Genomic DNA, 16,781 nt, shown 5'->3' on the forward strand with positions numbered 1-16,781 from the left:
GCCCCACCCTCACCTGGTTGCCTCTCCCACCACAGGGAACCACCTGCTACTTCCTCAACACTAGAACACACAGGTTAAGAAAAAACACATATTAAACCCAAAGATAATTACTCCACTTCTACTTGATAGCACGTTATATATGCTCTCGGTGCCCACCCAAAGCATACCCCTAACTGATCAGCTTACCCCTCCCAGCTGCTGGGTTGGCTGCTAACAGCTCACAGCGGACTCCCTTCTCTGGCCAACTGCCTCCAGAGATGGGTGCTGCCTTACCCTAGAAGCTACAGCCCTCCTTTTCTTGCCTCAGTTGGGACAACTTCATGGTGTGACCCACATTTCAGAGCTCCTCGTGGATCAGGCTAAAGCCAAAATTTATGTGTGACCACTCAGCCCCTTCCCCGTCTCATGTCCCTCAGTCCCCTTCTCCTCAAGTACCTCTCTGACCCAAGCTCTGCTCTGGCAACACAACTGAAAATATGGCATTTAGCACTTTACTTGACTTCAAAGCACTTTTGTTGGTGTCAGCCCACTGCACACTCCCAGCCTCTGAGTTAGGCAGTGCCCGTATGTCTGTCCTCATTTTGAAGACACTTCTAGCTCCCTGCTGGGCATATGGCCAGGGCCTGATAAATGCTAGTTCCCCTGCTTTTCCTGGCCTTCTTCATCCACCTTCTCAATCCATTCATTATTCTTTTGTATATTCTGATTTCTTGCCCAATGAAACTAAAGCTGCCAGTATGAATCAATTAATGTTTGCCACACATTAAAGCCTCTGTAGCAAAGTTGCAATCACCATATAAGGAGGCAGATCAAGAGAGACATAGCCACAAAATTTGGCTTATTATAGGCAAATAGGTGAAAGTACAAACAGGCAAACATTTTTGTTGGTCTTTCATCTACACCCAGACTTCAGTGAGTATAAAAAAGCCTGAGAACCACAGGACCGATAGGGTCGACAGTAATTCCTACTCTTACTACATCTTTATGTGCCTGAAACCTGACTTCTCTGAGGTTTAGCACAGTTATTTACCTAATCCTATGAAATTACTGGCCTTTAGTCGAGTTTTATAATATTTGAAACTTATGTCTTCCATGGGTTACCCAGAAGCATTTCAATAGACTATAGGCTACAATTTACTAGCTCAGTCAATTTTCAAATGAACAGCTTCTGAAAGTCTTACGCACCTTGTTTGATACTTGAATGTAATTCAGCTGGATGCTAACTTCATAGCCATCTTCATGGACAGTAGCAGAGATAAGCTTTTAAAAAACCATTAGAGAGAATTCACAACCATGCATGTGGGACTTAATGTCCTGAGCAACAGTCAAGAAATCCTGAGAAGTTAAACCGTAAATTTAACCAAACATTTAATTAACTCAAAAGAAGGCAGGAAAAGAGAAACAAAGGAACAAAACCTAAGTAAGATATAATACAAGTAGCAAAACAGCAGACACAAATCCAGCTTTGGCTATAATTCCACTAATTGTAAATGAATGAAATTAATGTTCCCATCAAAGAGCAGACACTGCCGAATGGATAAGAAAGAAAGACCCAAATTTATATTCTCTGCAAGAGACACACATTAAGTTTAATCAAGCCACCTGGCTGGATGTCGTCAGCTGGGTGTCTGGAGGAGCCAGGCCTTGTCAATCAAGAGCCAAGCATCATAGTTGACAAGCCTTCTCTGTAAGCAGCAGGAGGAATTTCCCTCAAACAGGGGTCAACAAATTCTTTAAGGATCAGATAGTAAGTAGTTGAGGTTTTGTGGGTCATTGCCATTGTAGCACAAAGGCAGTCATGGAGAGTAAGTAAACAAATTAGTATAGGGGTGATCCAATAAAACTCGATTTGTAAAACTGAGTAATGGGCCTAATTTGCCCCACAGGCTATAGTTTGCAGACCCCTGGATTAGGCGAGAGAATGAATAAACCCCCAAAACATTATCAAGGGAAACCAAGCACTACTTGACAATGAAATAGTTTCAATGTTGGCCAATTTGGTGGTAGAGGATCAAACAGGCTGATTTCTAAAGATTCCTTCTAGTGTTCTGACAAACAGAAGAGGTCTTCTCACAGAGCTGTCTCTTACAGTGGTGGTATAATGCCAGAGAAAGAGCATGGGGCTTCAAATCTGGAATCCCCCAAAAGACCCAACAGTGCAGTCCTGGGCAGGTCACCAAAGCTCTTTGAGCCAGTTTTCCTGGGTGTCAAAAATAAGGCTTGTTCTGATTATCTACTGCAGTGTAAAAAGCCACCTCAAACTTAGTGGCACTGAACGACCATTTTATTAAGTTTGTGGCTTCCCACAGGACACAGAGGGGACAGATGGTCTTGTCTCGACACATCTGCCACCTCAGCTGGGAAAACTCAAATGGCTAGAAGGTGGCTGCATGTTTGGAGGCTGGAATGACCCAGGCTCTCATCACTCGTCTGCCTGGCTCCTGACCCAGGATGACTCCAGGCCCGGGTTCAGCTAGGGCTGCAGACGGTGCACCTACACCTGGCCACGCCATGGGGCTTGGGCTTCTCACAGCAGGGTGGCTGGGCTCCAAGAAGGAGTGTTGAAGGTGAGTGTGCCAAGTAAGAGGACCACACCCTGAGAGTCCCATGGCATCACTGCCACTGCACTCAGTTATTAGCCCAACTGCCATAAGTCCTCCCACCTGTCCACAGGGGACAGGGACTCCGCCCTTTGCAGGGAAAACTATCAAAGAATTTGTGGCCATTATTAAAAACTGCCACAAAGGTAATATCCCTACCTTGTAGGTTTGTTATGAGCGCTACAGATCAATGAACATAACGTACATAGTGAGTGCATCGTTAAACGGCAACTGTTATGATCACTACCGCTGCTAATACAGAATGGATTTCAGTGTGCAATTTGGCTAGACTAAACTCTTCTGGGTCTTTTAGCTCTGACCACAAGAATCTCCATAGCACGTGGAATGTAAAAGCATGGATGGTTCACAATTTACTATTTTACCTTGCTTAGGTCAGGTGCCCAGAAGCAGACCCTGAGAAAAGGTTCATGCACAGGTGATTTATTGAGGCCGTGCTTGTAGGGGAGGGCAGTAAAGAAGTGTGGAAAGCAGGACAGGAAAGGGAAAGGAGCCAAGCAAAGTGCGATTTCAGGTGAAGTCAGTGGAGGGGAGCTGCAGCCTGACCCCATGCGATGCTCTGGCGTGGAAATTCCAGTCAGAGCTCACCCACCTTTCCCATTCTGGGTTCTGCAATCAAAGCCCTGAACTCAGGGTTGTTCTGAGCATAAGACCTGAGGTGAGCAGAGATATGATCCAACTGTTTTCTCCAGTACCCTAAAGAAAAAGAGAAACCCATCCACGTGGATAATTCTTCTGAAGCCAAGAAAGAAAAATGCTAGTTTGCAACATGCATACTCAGAGAGGTTACTATTTTTTTGGGTCAAATTTTGTGATGGTTTGGCTTACTGAACCTTGACTATGTACTAGAATAAGTTCCATTTTTGTTCCCTGCTTTTTTTTAATTACACATGATTAATCACAACATAGTACAGAATATCAAAAGAACATATTTTGAAGAGAGAGAGAGGGAGACAGAGAATCCCAAGCAGGCTCCATACTGTCAGCACAGAGCCCAACACAAGGCTTGTACTCATGAACCATGAGATCATGACCTTAGCTGAAATCAAGAGTCAGATGCTCAACCAACTGAGCCACCCAGGCACTCCCTATTTTATTCTTTTAAAATTAACCATATTGAAGACCTACCCTATGACCCAGCAGTAGCACTGGTAGGAATTTACCCAAGGGATACAGGAGTACTGATGCATAGGGGCACTTGTACCCCAATGTTTATAGCAGCACTCTCAACAATAGCCAAATTGTGGAAAGAGCCTAAATGTCCATCAACTGATGAATGGATAAAGAAATTGTGGTTTATATACACAATGGAATGCTATGTGGCAATGAGAAAGAATGAAATATGGCCTTTTGTAGTAACATGGATGGAACTGTAGAGTGTTATGCTAAGTGAAATAAGTCATACAGAGAAGGACAGATTCCATATGTTTTCACTCCTATGTGGATCCTGAGAAACTTAACAGAAGACCATGGGGGAGAGGGAGAAAAAAAATGGTTAGAGAGGGAGGGAACCAAAACATAAAAGACTCCTAAAAACTGAGAACAAACTGAAGGTTTATGGGGGGTTGGAGGGAGGGGTGGGTGGGTGATGGGTATTGAGGGCACCTGTTGGGATGTGAACTGGATGTTGTATGGAAACCAATTTGACAATAAACTTCATAATAAAAAAAAAAAGAAAAAAAATGGTAGAATTAAACGAGTGGAAAAAAATAAAAAAATAAAAAATAAAAAATAAAATTAACCCTTTTGAGACACAACTTTTTTTTTAACTTTTTTTTTTTTACATTTATTTATTTATGAAAGACAAAGACAGAGTGCAAGTGGGGGAGGGGCAGAGAGACAGGGAGACACAGAATCCGAAGCAGGCTCCAGGCTTGGAGCTGTCAGCACAGAGCCTGATGCGGGGCTTGAACTCATGAACCATGAGATCATGACCTGAGCTGAAGTTGGATGCCCTGCCAACTGAGCCACCCAGGCGCCCGAGGCATAACTTTTAAGCATACAGTTTGAATTTCAGCAAGCATGTTTTTTACTATATATTTACTTTTACTCTACATAGTTAGGTCTTGTCTATGGCTTGCACAGAGTTGTTTTTGTTTTTTTTTTTTCTTTTGGCATGGAGCCCCAGTGTGGCACTTGAACTCATGACCCTGAGATCAAGACCTGAGCTGAGATCAAGAGTTGGATGCTTAACCAACTGAGCCACCCAGGATCCCCTGTTTTTTCGTTTTTTCGAAACCCATGATGACAATTGCTACCTTCTAATGAAATGTTCAGTCCACAAAATTAAATGTAATTATTGATATCTTTTGGTTTTGACTTACCATTTTATTATTTGATTTATACTTTTCCCATTTGTTTTGTTTTCTTTGTTCCTATTTTCCTGGGGTTTTTTGGGGGGTAACTTGAATACTTTTTAGAATTATATTTAAATTTTCCCATTAGCTTTTTAGCTGTATTCCTTGGTATTCTTTTTGAATAGTTGCCCTATTGATTAAAATATAGATCTTTTTAAAAAGTGTATTTATTCATTTTTGACAAAGGCAGAGTGCAAGCAGTGGAGGGATAGAGAGAAAGGGAGAATCTCAAGCAGGTCCTGTGCTGTCAGCCCAGAGCCCAATGTGGGGTTCGAACTCATGAACCGTGAGATCATGATCTGAGCCGAAATCAAGAGTTGGACGCTCAACCAACTGAGCCACCCAGCCACTCCTATTTTATTCTATTAAAATTAACCCTATTGAGATAACTTTTAAGTATACGGTTTGAATTCTGGCAAGCATATGCATCCCAATCAAAACATAGAACATTTCCATCATTCCAAAAACTCCCTCGTGCCCTTCTACAGTCTGCACAGGGTTTAAACACACTTGAATTCACTAACTGCCACCATTTAACGCTTGGGAGATGTCACAAGAGTCTGGATTTCTGGTTTCTTGTGGGCAAGCAGGAGATGCATTTATAGGAAATGTCCAGAACAGGCTAATCTATAAAAACAGAAAGTAGCGGTGCCTGGGTGGTTCAGTCGGTTAGGCATCCGACTTTGGCTCAGGTCATGATCTCACGGTTCATGAGTTCGAGCCCCACGTCGGGCTCTGTGCTGACAGCTCGGAGCCTGAAGCCTGCTTCAGATTCTGTGTGTGTCTCTCTCTCTGCCTCTCCCTAACTTGCACTCTGTCTCTCTCTGTCTCTCAAAAACAAATAATAAACATTAAAAAAATTTTTTTAAATAAAAAACAGGAAGTAGATTTGTGGTTGCCAGGCACCTGGGTCAGGAGATGTGAGCAGTGATTACAAAAAAGAGTATCAGGACTACTTTTGGGGTGATGAAAATGTTCTGGACGTGGTAATGTTTCTATACTGCTGCTAATGTACTATCACTGAATTGTACACTTCAAAATGGTCAAAATGGTGAATTTTGTTATGTGAATTTTAGAACAGTAAAAAGAGAGAGATATTGGCAGAGAACAATAATGACACAGACTAACAACATTTCTACCATCATAGTTGCAATCCATATGTGCTATTTGATTTACAAACTAGATGATGGGGCTATGAGTCAAAACATCAGAGTACTAAAAGTTTAAGGAAGAGCTATAATACAAAGGAAAATTACCTAAAGAAAAACGATGGAATTTACTTTTTTTTTAAATGTTTATTTATTATTTTGAGAGAGAGACAGAGCATGAGCAGGGGAGAAGTAGAGAGGGAGGAAGACACAGGATCTGAAGCAGGCTTCAGGCTCCGAGCTGTCAGCACAGAGCCCAATGCGGGGCTCGAACTCACGGACCATGAGATCATGACCTGAGCCAAAGTCAGACACTCAACCGACTGAGCCACCCAGGCACCCCAAGGGATTTAGTTCATTCATTCATTCATTCATTCATTTATCCATTCATTCATTTATTTTTAATGTTTACTTATTTTTGAGAGAGAGAGCACGAGCGGGGAAGGGGCAGAGAGAGAGGGAGACACAGAATTCCAAGCAGGCTCCAAGCTCTGAGCTGTCAGCATAGAGCTTGACACAAGGCTCGAACCCACAAACTGTGAGATCATGATCTGAGCTAAAATCGGACGCTTAACAGACTGAGCCACCCAGGAGACCCATTTACTTTTTTTTTTTTAATTAATTTATTTATTTTGAGAGAAACAGAGAGAGAACCAGTGGGGGAGGGGCAGAGAGAGAAGGGGACAAAGGATCCAAAGCAGGCTCTGAGCTGACAGCAGAGTGCCCGACGTGAGGCTCGAAGTCACGAATCATGCCATCATGACCTGAGCCAAAGTTGGATGCCACACAGGCACCCCACTTCTTTCTTTTTAATGTTTGTTTATTTTTAGGAGAGGTGTGGGGGAGGGGCAGAGAGAGCGGGAGACAGAGGATCTGAAGTGGGCTCTGTGCTGACAGCAGAAAGCCTGATGCGGGGCTTGCACTCACAAACCGTGGGATCATGACCTGAACTGAAGTAGGATGCTTTAACCGACTCAGACACCCAGGCGCCCCAAAGGGATTTACTTATGTATAGAAATAAAGCTAAAGGAAGAAAAAAAAAATGCAGTTTTCTTTCAGAGAAAGAGGGAATTCCCTCCTGACAAGAAACTGTAATTTTTCTCTCACCTCTTCCTGGGCTGACAGCTGTGAGGAGAGGTTTATGGTCACTCATTTTCTCCTGCCTCTGCTTTTGAGAAGCCATTTCCAGTTCCTTTTTGGCTAGTAGTGCACCAGATGGGTAGAACAGGCCAGTAGTCTGTGTGCCCACGTCCTTCCGAGTCCCAGCCTCAGGTCTGAGCAAAGGAACATTTAGGGACTGCCAGGCAGATCGGGGCTATGAGTAAGGCAGAAAACATAAGATACTAGAATATAATTTCATTAATTCTTCATAATTACTTATAGAAAAGAATTCTAATCAGAAGTAAAAAGTATCTCCAAGAAACTGTACTCTGAACTAAAAAGAGGTTTTCAGCCCTTGCCTCACCTTCCTTGGTCTGTCTCTCCCAGGAACTCCCAGCCTGACCCATAAAGCCAGCCTCTTCTGCTTGGCCATTTACTATCTCAAACTCAACAAATCAACTAAACTAATATTCCCTGTCTTGCTGCCCGAGGCCCTAAAGAAATCTATCCTCTCAGTTCTACAATCCAATGGAGTTACTACTCATCCACACTCAACTACTGGGGACCGGTATTTTCTCTGAGGCACTCCTGCATCTGGACATGGGAACTTGAGAGGACCATCATGTAAGGTTGTGTAGGTCGTGTACTGCACAACATCACTGCATCTAATGAGCTAGGATTCACATGGTAGGCATCATATATTTGCAAATTTATTAGGACAGTTTTTCTGGTAGGTGGAAGAAAATGTCTAACAAAATTAGTATATTACGATCAGTTTCCAACAGATGGCAGTCTAGTGTCTTGAAGAAAGAACCCTTGGTCTCATTTGCACAAAGGTGTCAATATGGGCTACTGACACTCCCAGGATCCATAAGTCTCAGTCTGGGTTGAGAAGGCCATGAACTCCCTAAAAATGAGTGCAAAATTACTGAGTGCATGTGCATTCTAAGGACTATCAATCTTCACATTCTTCTAATGAAGACCTAAAAAGAAACCTGAAAAGTCTTCATCTAGCTTAGAGAAATTCACAAAAGGCTAATATCAAGCTGGTTAGAGATTAAGTCATTCTGAAAATAACCCTGTAAGATTTTCCTTAAACTATATGCAGTTGTTTTAAATAGCAGCAGCAATTTCATATACCTGATATAAGTTTTCTAAAACATAAAACAATGGGAGCAACGTTCCTAGTATGCCTCATGAGAAATGCACAAGAAGGACATTCTGTCTCATGTATTTATTTTACTTTTTTTCTGTCTCATGTATTTTAAATCCACTTCTCCTTCATGACATTATATCAACTTACATTATTTTTATTAGTCTTCCAAATGCAATTAGACCTCAATCTACTACAGATAAACCCTTAGATCTTTGAATGCGGACAAAATCACTTGAGTGTTGAAAACTTGAATTGGTTGAATTTACTTACACACCTAGTTGAAAATCCATGTGAAAAGTCTGTATTTTGGCTCTCCCTCCCCGGGTTGATCCCCAAGGTAGAGAACACAAATTCAGAGTCCTAAGCTCTTCCCCAGGCACCAGCTCTTACTACAGTGGAGGCCTCACCTCAGCAAAAGGGCGAAGTTCTCCAGCGGCAAGAGCCAGGCTGTTATCCATGCTAAGTCTTGCCAAGGACTTCACATAAATACCACAGGAACCACAGAATCGGGCAGATGGGTGATTGCTGGCCCCACATTTGGGGCAAACAGAGTAGCAGGCAGAAATGCCTGGCTAGAGGATAGAAAATATTTTTACATCTTCATAAATATTAGAGTCCTAATTTCTCCATGTAAGTTATTCTCATACCATACAATCCCCAGCCATCAAAATAACATATGCCTATACCCCTGACCCCAAGTCTACCTTCTAGACTTTGTCCTACAGATGAACAATTACACAAAGCAAGTATATTTAAGACCATTCCCCCACAGGATTGTGGTTTTAGAGAAAATAACTGGAAACCATCTAAATGTCCAGCAATAGGGATGGCCTCAATATATCATGGTACATACAGAAAGTGGTATATTACGGAGCCACTGAAAAGAATGAGAGGCTACAAATAAGATATATTGCTAGGTGAAAAGAACTGAGCCAGTGTTCATAGTAAACTACCAGTTTACTTATTAGCACACTGAACGGCTCAAAGAACACTCAGACACTAGGTGACAGTGACTGCTTCTGGGGATAGGCTCTGTAGGCCTGGGATGAGAAGGGAGACTAACCCTTCACACGAAACCTTTTGTATTATTTACATGCAACACTTATTTGAATAAATGACTTTGAGTGTTTTATTAGAAAAGTAAGCAGACAATTCATAAAAGATACCAATAGTCAAATAGAAATAGGAAAAGTTTAACCTCAAAGAAACAGCAATGACAGAGCTTTCTCAATTTAAGAGAAGCATCTCTCTCTCCGGAGTCTTAGGTAAATAGGTGGTAGTCTTCAAATCTCAAGAAGTGATTTCTGTAGGGCAGGGGAAGAGGAGGAGCTGGGCCTCTCTAGGGTGGTGGTGAAGCCTCAGCACCAAGAAACTCAGATTTAAAATACCCACCGTGGCTCCACACCAGTCACAGAAGCAAGCTTCCGGGCGATTCCTGCGACCACACTTGGAACAGGAAATGGTCTCCCCTTTCTGAGTGGGGGGAGGTGGGGCTTTATCTCCACTGAGCATGGGCTGCTGAATGCAATGGCATTTATCAATAGGCAGATCAATACTAGATTCTGCAATCCCCCTCTGAATCCAGAAAAAAAAATCCCCAGATCAATGCAAACCCTGGAAATAAGGTATTTTTGCCCCAAAGAATAAAACTATGATAAGCTTCACTAATGAACACATTAGTACAAAGAGGACATATTACTTCACAGCAAATAGATGAAACCGGTGGCTCGTGCATCTTGATATTCCTCAGTATCTTTAATACCAAACATGGTAAGCCTCCTCCTGATTTACTATGACAACATTTTTAAAGAAAGAATGTATGGGGCACCCAGGTGGCTCGGTCAGTTAGACAGACATCCAACTCTTGATTTCAGCTCAGGTCATGGCCTCACCGTTTATGAGATCAAGCCCCACATTGGGCTCTGCACTGGCAGAACAGAGCCTGCTTGGGATTCTCTCCCTCCCTCCCTCTCTGCCCCTCCCCCCCACTCACGTGCATTCTCTCTCTCTCTCAAAATAAATAAGCATTAAAAAAAAAAAGAAGAATGTGGAGCACCTGGGTGGCTCAGTTGGTTAAGTGTCCAACTTCAGCTCAGGTCATGATCTCATAGTTTGTGAGTTCGAGCCCCGCATCAGGCTCTGTGCTGACAGCTCAGAACCTGGAGCCTGTTTCAGATTCTGTGTCTCTGTCTTGCTCTCTGCCCCTCCCCCATTCACGTGCGCGAGTGTGCTCACGCGTGCGCTCTCTCTCTCTCTCTGTCAAAAATAATAAACATTAAAAAAAAAAGAATGTAAGCAGACCCATGCTAGTAAGGTGTCACAATTGAAGTGTATCTTCTATTTTTTTAGGGCTTTGGTTTCCATCTGGGAATGTGAATTTATTTTCCACCCCTGACACATGAAAAGAATTATTTTATTTTGAGGAGAGAGAATTGTTTCATGAGAATTTCTGAAACTTTGTTAGGTAGGCCTGGATGAGAATTTTTACTCCTGCTACTTATTTATTGACTAGTAAGAGATTTTCTCATGAGACAAATGAGGATGATAGTATTCGTCACTGTTACGTGATCACCTGCTGTATGCAGGCACCATGCTGAGCACTGCCCCTGTAGTCTCGCATCAAACCACACAACAGACCTGTGAGGTGGGTGCTATTGTCACCTGTGTTTTACAGAGGTTGGAAACTGAGACACAGAGGTGAGAGTTGATCATAGGCCATCTGATTCTAAAGCCTGACCTTTATCCATGACTCCATGCAGCCTTTTCACAGGTCTGTAGGACGGGTTCAGATGGTTAATGTCAATTAAGTATGGAGGCGTGCTTGGCACAGGGTCAGGCTCCATATGTCAGCTTCCCTCCTTTCTCTTGCTTTTCACTAGATCTTAATTTCTTTAAGGGAAAGGCATACTTCACATTTTTTCCCCACTAAGACAGTAACTTGCACCTTGGCACATAGAAGTCATTCAGTTACTGAATGAATGAATCAATGAATAACTGATTCAATTGATAACTGCCACCTGTTCCATGTATAAAACTAAGAATGCGCACACCAGGGGAGACATTTTCTAAAGGACGGTTTTTCCTCCAAGATGAATATTTTAGTTGCTTTATTTGCCCAGCTATATCCTCTTTTACTTTGGGGACTGTTCTGTTATCCTAAAACAGACATCTGTCCAGAAAGAGGTCTCATTAGCCCTCAATGTCCACAGAGACTGAGAATGAAGATCTCTCTTTGCATACAATTACCCTTACCCCATTTCTGTGCAATTAGAACGAGACTCCTCAGGACAAATCAAAAGAGAAACCCTTTACACGCTTTTGCTTCAGACTTAAATTTCAATTTATCCTACTGCTACAACAGGGTTTTGATATAACACTTGTTGATATGGGTTTCTAAATATAAAGCCTTCAGGGGTGCCTGGGTGGCTCAGTCAGAGAAGCATCTGACTCTTGATTTTGGCTCAGGTTCGATCTCATAGTTCACAAGATTGAGCCTGGCATCAGGCTCTGCACTGACAGCATGGAACCTGCTTGTGATTCCCTCCTTCCCTTTCTCTCTGCCCCTTCCTAGCACATGTGCTCTCTCTCTCTCTCAAAACAAATAAATAAACATAAAAAAATAAATATAAAGCCTTCAGATCTTTTATTTAAATGCATCCACTAAAAAAATGCATCTAGGGGTACCTGGGTGGCTCAGTTAGTTAAGTGTCTGACTTTGGCCCAGGTCATGATCTCATGGTCTGTGAGTTCGAGCCCCACGTCGGGCTCTGTGCTGATGGCTCAGAGCCTGGAGCCTGTTTCAGTTCTGTGTCTCCCTCTCTCTCTACCCCTCCCCACCCCATTTGTGTTCTCTCTCTCTCTCTCTCTCAAAAATAAACATTAAAAAATTTTTTTAAATGCGTCTACAGTTCAAGTGGAATTTTCTCCCATAATATTGCTTTAAAGAAAGAAAAGTTATTTTAACCCATCCATAGTAATGCTGCTAAACAAAGAAAAGACATAAGCTATCAGAACGAATACACATTATTACTTTTATAGCACTTCAATGATATATACCCTCATTGTGACATCCAAACTCTGATATACCTTTCAAATAGAAATCAAATTTTGAAAACAAATTCAATGTTGTAATTGTTCCTGAAACAGTTTTGCTGATGTGAGACCCAGAAACAACTACATCACTGACAGGTAATAAAATCAATTTAAATTATTTTACTATTTATGTAAGAAGTTCAGATTATCTGAGAAGGTACATTTTTTGCTTGACAATTTACTTAAATTTATCAGCAAGATCACTCCAAGAATTCCAAAGCACTACTGTCTTCTTTTTTTATGCTTTCTTAATCTCACTATTTTTCTCTCTAGCACCTTGGAAAACTACAAAGTGTGATTTCATGATGAGAGCGTGACATAAAGTCTGAAACCATGCTCAGTCAGAGGAATAAAAGAAAAATAATCAACAAAAGAGTAAAACTGTATCAGACTTGATTTGAGAATAGATGGGTTTTCTTATTCAACTTGCCAGTTCAGTAGTATATTTTTTTAGGAAAAAAAAAAAAAGCCACACCACATATTGTGTAACAGAAATCATCTTTAAAAAAAAACAAAAACCAAACCGGGGTGCCTGGTTGCTCAGTCAGTTAAACATCCGACTTTGGCTCAGGTCATGATCTTGCAGTTCGTGGGTTCAAGCCCCGTGTCCGGCTCTGTTGCTGACAACGCAGAACCTGGAGCCCACTTCAAGTTCTGTGTCTCCCTCTCGCTCTCTGCCCCTCCCCTGCTCATGCTCTCACTCTCTCTCTCTCTCTCTCTCAAAAATAAATAAACATTAAAACAATATTTAAAAAAAAAACTATGCAGATTTTCCTTTTGGTAATGACAGAATAAGACCATGCCAAATGACTCCCAACCAGAAAACTATCAAATCTTCTCATAATTTCTGAAGGCACTGGAGAATGAACAGAAGCAGATAGACTCTTGTAACAAGTACATACAAGGAGGAGGGGAGTTATACAAAATTAGTTTCATTTGAGCCTGGGGCTAAAATACTGCATGTGAAACAGTGGGGAAAGGGCAGAATTCTGACTAGGAGAACCAGAAAACTGAGACTGTGAAGTATTTGGCTACTGAAGAGGTGGGAACTCCCAGAAAGAAAAGAAACAGAGAGGGGATCCCCAAATTCTGTACTCACATCTCTTACTAACCCCTGAAAGATGCAGGCACAGAATACTCAAAGTAGTTCAGCTAAAGACAACATATCTAAACAGAAACCAGAATTTCTGCCCCCTACCTCTAAAAAACCCCCAGTTTTCTTGGTTGTTAGTATGCTAAGGAATTTTAGATTGGATCTTAGCATTATACCTGTTAGTTTGTGGAGCTTCTGAATTCTGTTACTAGCCTCTGATGAGTGCTGGGTTTGTTGTTTGCTCTGCTTTGCTTTGCTTTAGCAGGCAATAATATGTATACCTGGTTTGGGGAATTCATTGCCTGGAATGAATTACAACTAATACCTCTCAAAAGAAAAGAAAATCAATTTAGCCCAACCCTAGGGTAAATCAGGTATTGGAAAAAGAATTTTAAAGCAAACATTCTTCCCATAATGAATAAAAAGTTAGGAAATCTCAGGAGAGAAATAGAAACAATGGAAAGGGAAACAAATGAAAATTCTGGAACAGAAAAACACATTTGAAATAAAATATTTGCTGTATATACTTAATAGCTAAAAGGAGATGGTAAAGGGAAAAGTAAGTGAACTTGAAGAGAGAGCAGTAGAAATTATGTAGTGTAGGGACACCTGGGTGGCTCATTCAGTTAAGTGTCCAACTCTTTGATTCAGCTCAGGTCACGATCTTACAGTTCATGAGTTTGAGTCCTGTGTCGGATTCCATGCCGACAGTGTGGAGCCTGTTTGGGATTCTCTCTCTCCCTCTCTCTCTCTGCCTCTCCCCTGCTTGCACTATCTCTCTCTCAAAAATAAATAAAATAAACTTTTTTAAAGAAAGAAATTGGGGCACCTGGGTGGCTCAGTCAGTTGAGCATCCGACTTTGGCTCAGGTCATGACCTCATGGTTTGTGAGTTCAAGTCCTGCATTGGGCTCTGTGCTGACAGCTCAGAGCCTGGAGCCTGCTTCAGATTCTGTGTCTCCCTCTCTCTCTGCCCCTCCCCTGCTTGTGCTCTGTCTCTCTCTCAAAAATAAAAAAGAAATAAAATAAATAAATAAATAAATAAATAAAATAAATAAAATAAAAATAAAAAAAAGAAAGAAAGAAATTATAGGGGCAACTGAGTGGCTTAGTTGGTTGAGCATCTGACTTCGGCTCAGGTCATGATAATTGTGGTTCGTAAGTTCGAGCCCCGCATCGGGCTCTCTGCTATCAGTCCATCAGTGTGGAGCCTGCTCTGGACCCTCTGTCACCCTCTCTCTGCCCCTCCCCCACTTGCACTCTCCCAAAAATAAATAAATGTTTTTTTTAAAAAAAGAAATAAATTTGATTCATCTGGGTGGCTCAGTTGGTTAAAAGTCTGACTTTGGCTCAGGTCATGATATCGCAGTTTGTGGATCTGCGCCCCAGGTTGGGCTCTGTGCTGACAGTTCAGACCCTGGGGCCTGCTTCAGATTCTGTGTCTCCCTCTCTCTCTGCCCCTTCCCAGCTCACACTCTCTCTCTCTCACAAAATAAACATTAACAAGTTAAAAAAAAAAAAAGAAATTATACAATGTAAAGAAGAGAAAAAACGATTTTTAGGACCAAACTTCAGTATTTCAAGGACATCTCAAATGAGAGTTACTAGACGGGGTTACAATAGCTTCCATTCATGCCACCACAGCAAGAATCAAGAACTCTGAAAGTTGAGGCAATTACTTTTTTGGATATATAACAACATAGTAAAGCATGTCAGAAAGTGCAAAAAGGGAGGCATTCAACAGAGCAAAAACAAGCAACAGGCTGGTTGTCCTAACAGGGGATTAAAGAAACTCTTTCTGGAGCTCAGTCCCAGGAATTAGAGCAGTCTCAGGCAGACAGACATCCAAACGTGGGTTTTGATGGAGTCTTATTTACAATTTAGTCAAAGGCAAGCTCAAAAAAACTGAGGTTCACGTTTCCCCATCACTGTAGTTGGCTCTTGAAACAACAAAGTGAACCTCTGGTTACTTCTCACATGTAGGCTGCACAAGAACCCAGTGGCAGTGATTCTGACCCTAGGCTGACATCTCCGGGCCTGAGATCTGAGCTCCTCGGGCAGGACAGCCTGGAAGTGCTCCTGTACCAGCATCTCCACAATCTGCTCTTTGTCTGAATATCAGGTCTCAGCCACTGTCCAGAAAGTTTCTGGAGATGTCGGAGGACATCCCTGGGTCCAGCTGCATCCTCATAGTGGAATTTCCTGAACGTCTGCCAGGAGGCTGCAGCGTTGGGAGGATTCCTTTGGGACATGGTCTCATGGTCTTCGACAGAGTCTTCATAGAGGCTCTCTGATGGAACCTGGACCTGGGGAGCTGATATTAGGACAACTTCTGACTCCTCGGTCATCATCTCATTTGATGGTGACCTTCTTTTATCATTCTGGACTGATTTGTTTGAGTCTCTAGGTACCCTTCAGTCTCCTTTCTGGGACTCTGGAAAGGGATGTCTCAGACTCCTGTACAGGTACTACAACAGAGGGCAGGGTGGGGTGGGGCGGAGCTGCCTGGTGACCAGACTGGAAGCCTGAAACCCACTCTAAGAAAAGGAAACCAACTACTTGGCACAGAGCTTTGTAGCCCACCACTGGAACCAGACAAGAGATTTTTTTCTAATGAACAAAACCTCAGGGACCTTAAATTATATCAAACAATTCAACAGATGAACATATGGCATCCAAGAAGGAGAGCAGAAGGGGAGAGGAGGAGCTAGGAGAGAATTATGGGAGAATTCCTTCGCTGGAGCCTCACAGGGAGAACAGCACTGCCAACAACACTTGGATTTGGGACCTCTGGCCTCTAAAGCTGTGAGACAATAAATCTCTGTTGTTCTAAGCCACTCAGTTTGTGGTACTTTGTTCTGGAACCGATAATACACTCCCATTCAATGCTAACCATGTCCAAAAGAGTGTGTTGTCTATCATTTGGGGTACATTATTCTAGAAACATCAATTAAGTCAAAGTGAATGGTTGCACAGACCCTAATCGCCTTTGCTGACCTTTGTCTAGCTGTTCTAGCAAATGCTGAGAAAGGGGCATTAAAACCCCCAGCTATAATTCTGAAATTGTTTGCTTCTCTCTTTAATTCTGCCAATTTTTGTATCATGTATTTTGGTAGGCTCATAAACGTTTTTGATTGTTATGTCTTCCTGATGAATTTAACTTTTATTGTTACAAAATAACAATCTCACTATATATATATGTATATATATATATATC

General features: G+C 42.0%; 1 protein-coding gene across 10 annotated transcripts in view; it reads right to left on the reverse strand.

The window, feature by feature from the left end:
• Nucleotides 1–16,781, reverse strand: part of DZANK1 (double zinc ribbon and ankyrin repeat domains 1) — a 70,847-nt gene that overhangs the window by 10,793 nt on the left and 43,273 nt on the right. For 5 of the 10 annotated variants that reach the window (XM_053200285.1, XM_053200288.1, XM_053200287.1 and 2 more), the window contains 5 exons: nt 9,773–9,955; nt 8,788–8,952; nt 7,231–7,438; nt 3,211–3,314; nt 1,186–1,260 (listed from right to left, as the gene is read on the reverse strand). In XM_053200285.1, the coding sequence (XP_053056260.1) occupies nt 1,186–1,260; nt 3,211–3,314; nt 7,231–7,438; nt 8,788–8,952; nt 9,773–9,955 (735 nt within the window). The remainder of the gene's footprint in view (nt 1–1,185; nt 1,261–3,210; nt 3,315–7,230; nt 7,439–8,787; nt 8,953–9,772; nt 9,956–16,781) is intronic. The other 5 variants (XM_027069507.2, XM_027069501.2, XM_015063246.3 and 2 more) reach the window with 3 other exon arrangements.

Source organism: Acinonyx jubatus, chromosome A3 (genome assembly GCF_027475565.1).
Source record: "Acinonyx jubatus isolate Ajub_Pintada_27869175 chromosome A3, VMU_Ajub_asm_v1.0, whole genome shotgun sequence".
Taxonomy (NCBI): Eukaryota; Metazoa; Chordata; class Mammalia; order Carnivora; family Felidae; genus Acinonyx; species Acinonyx jubatus.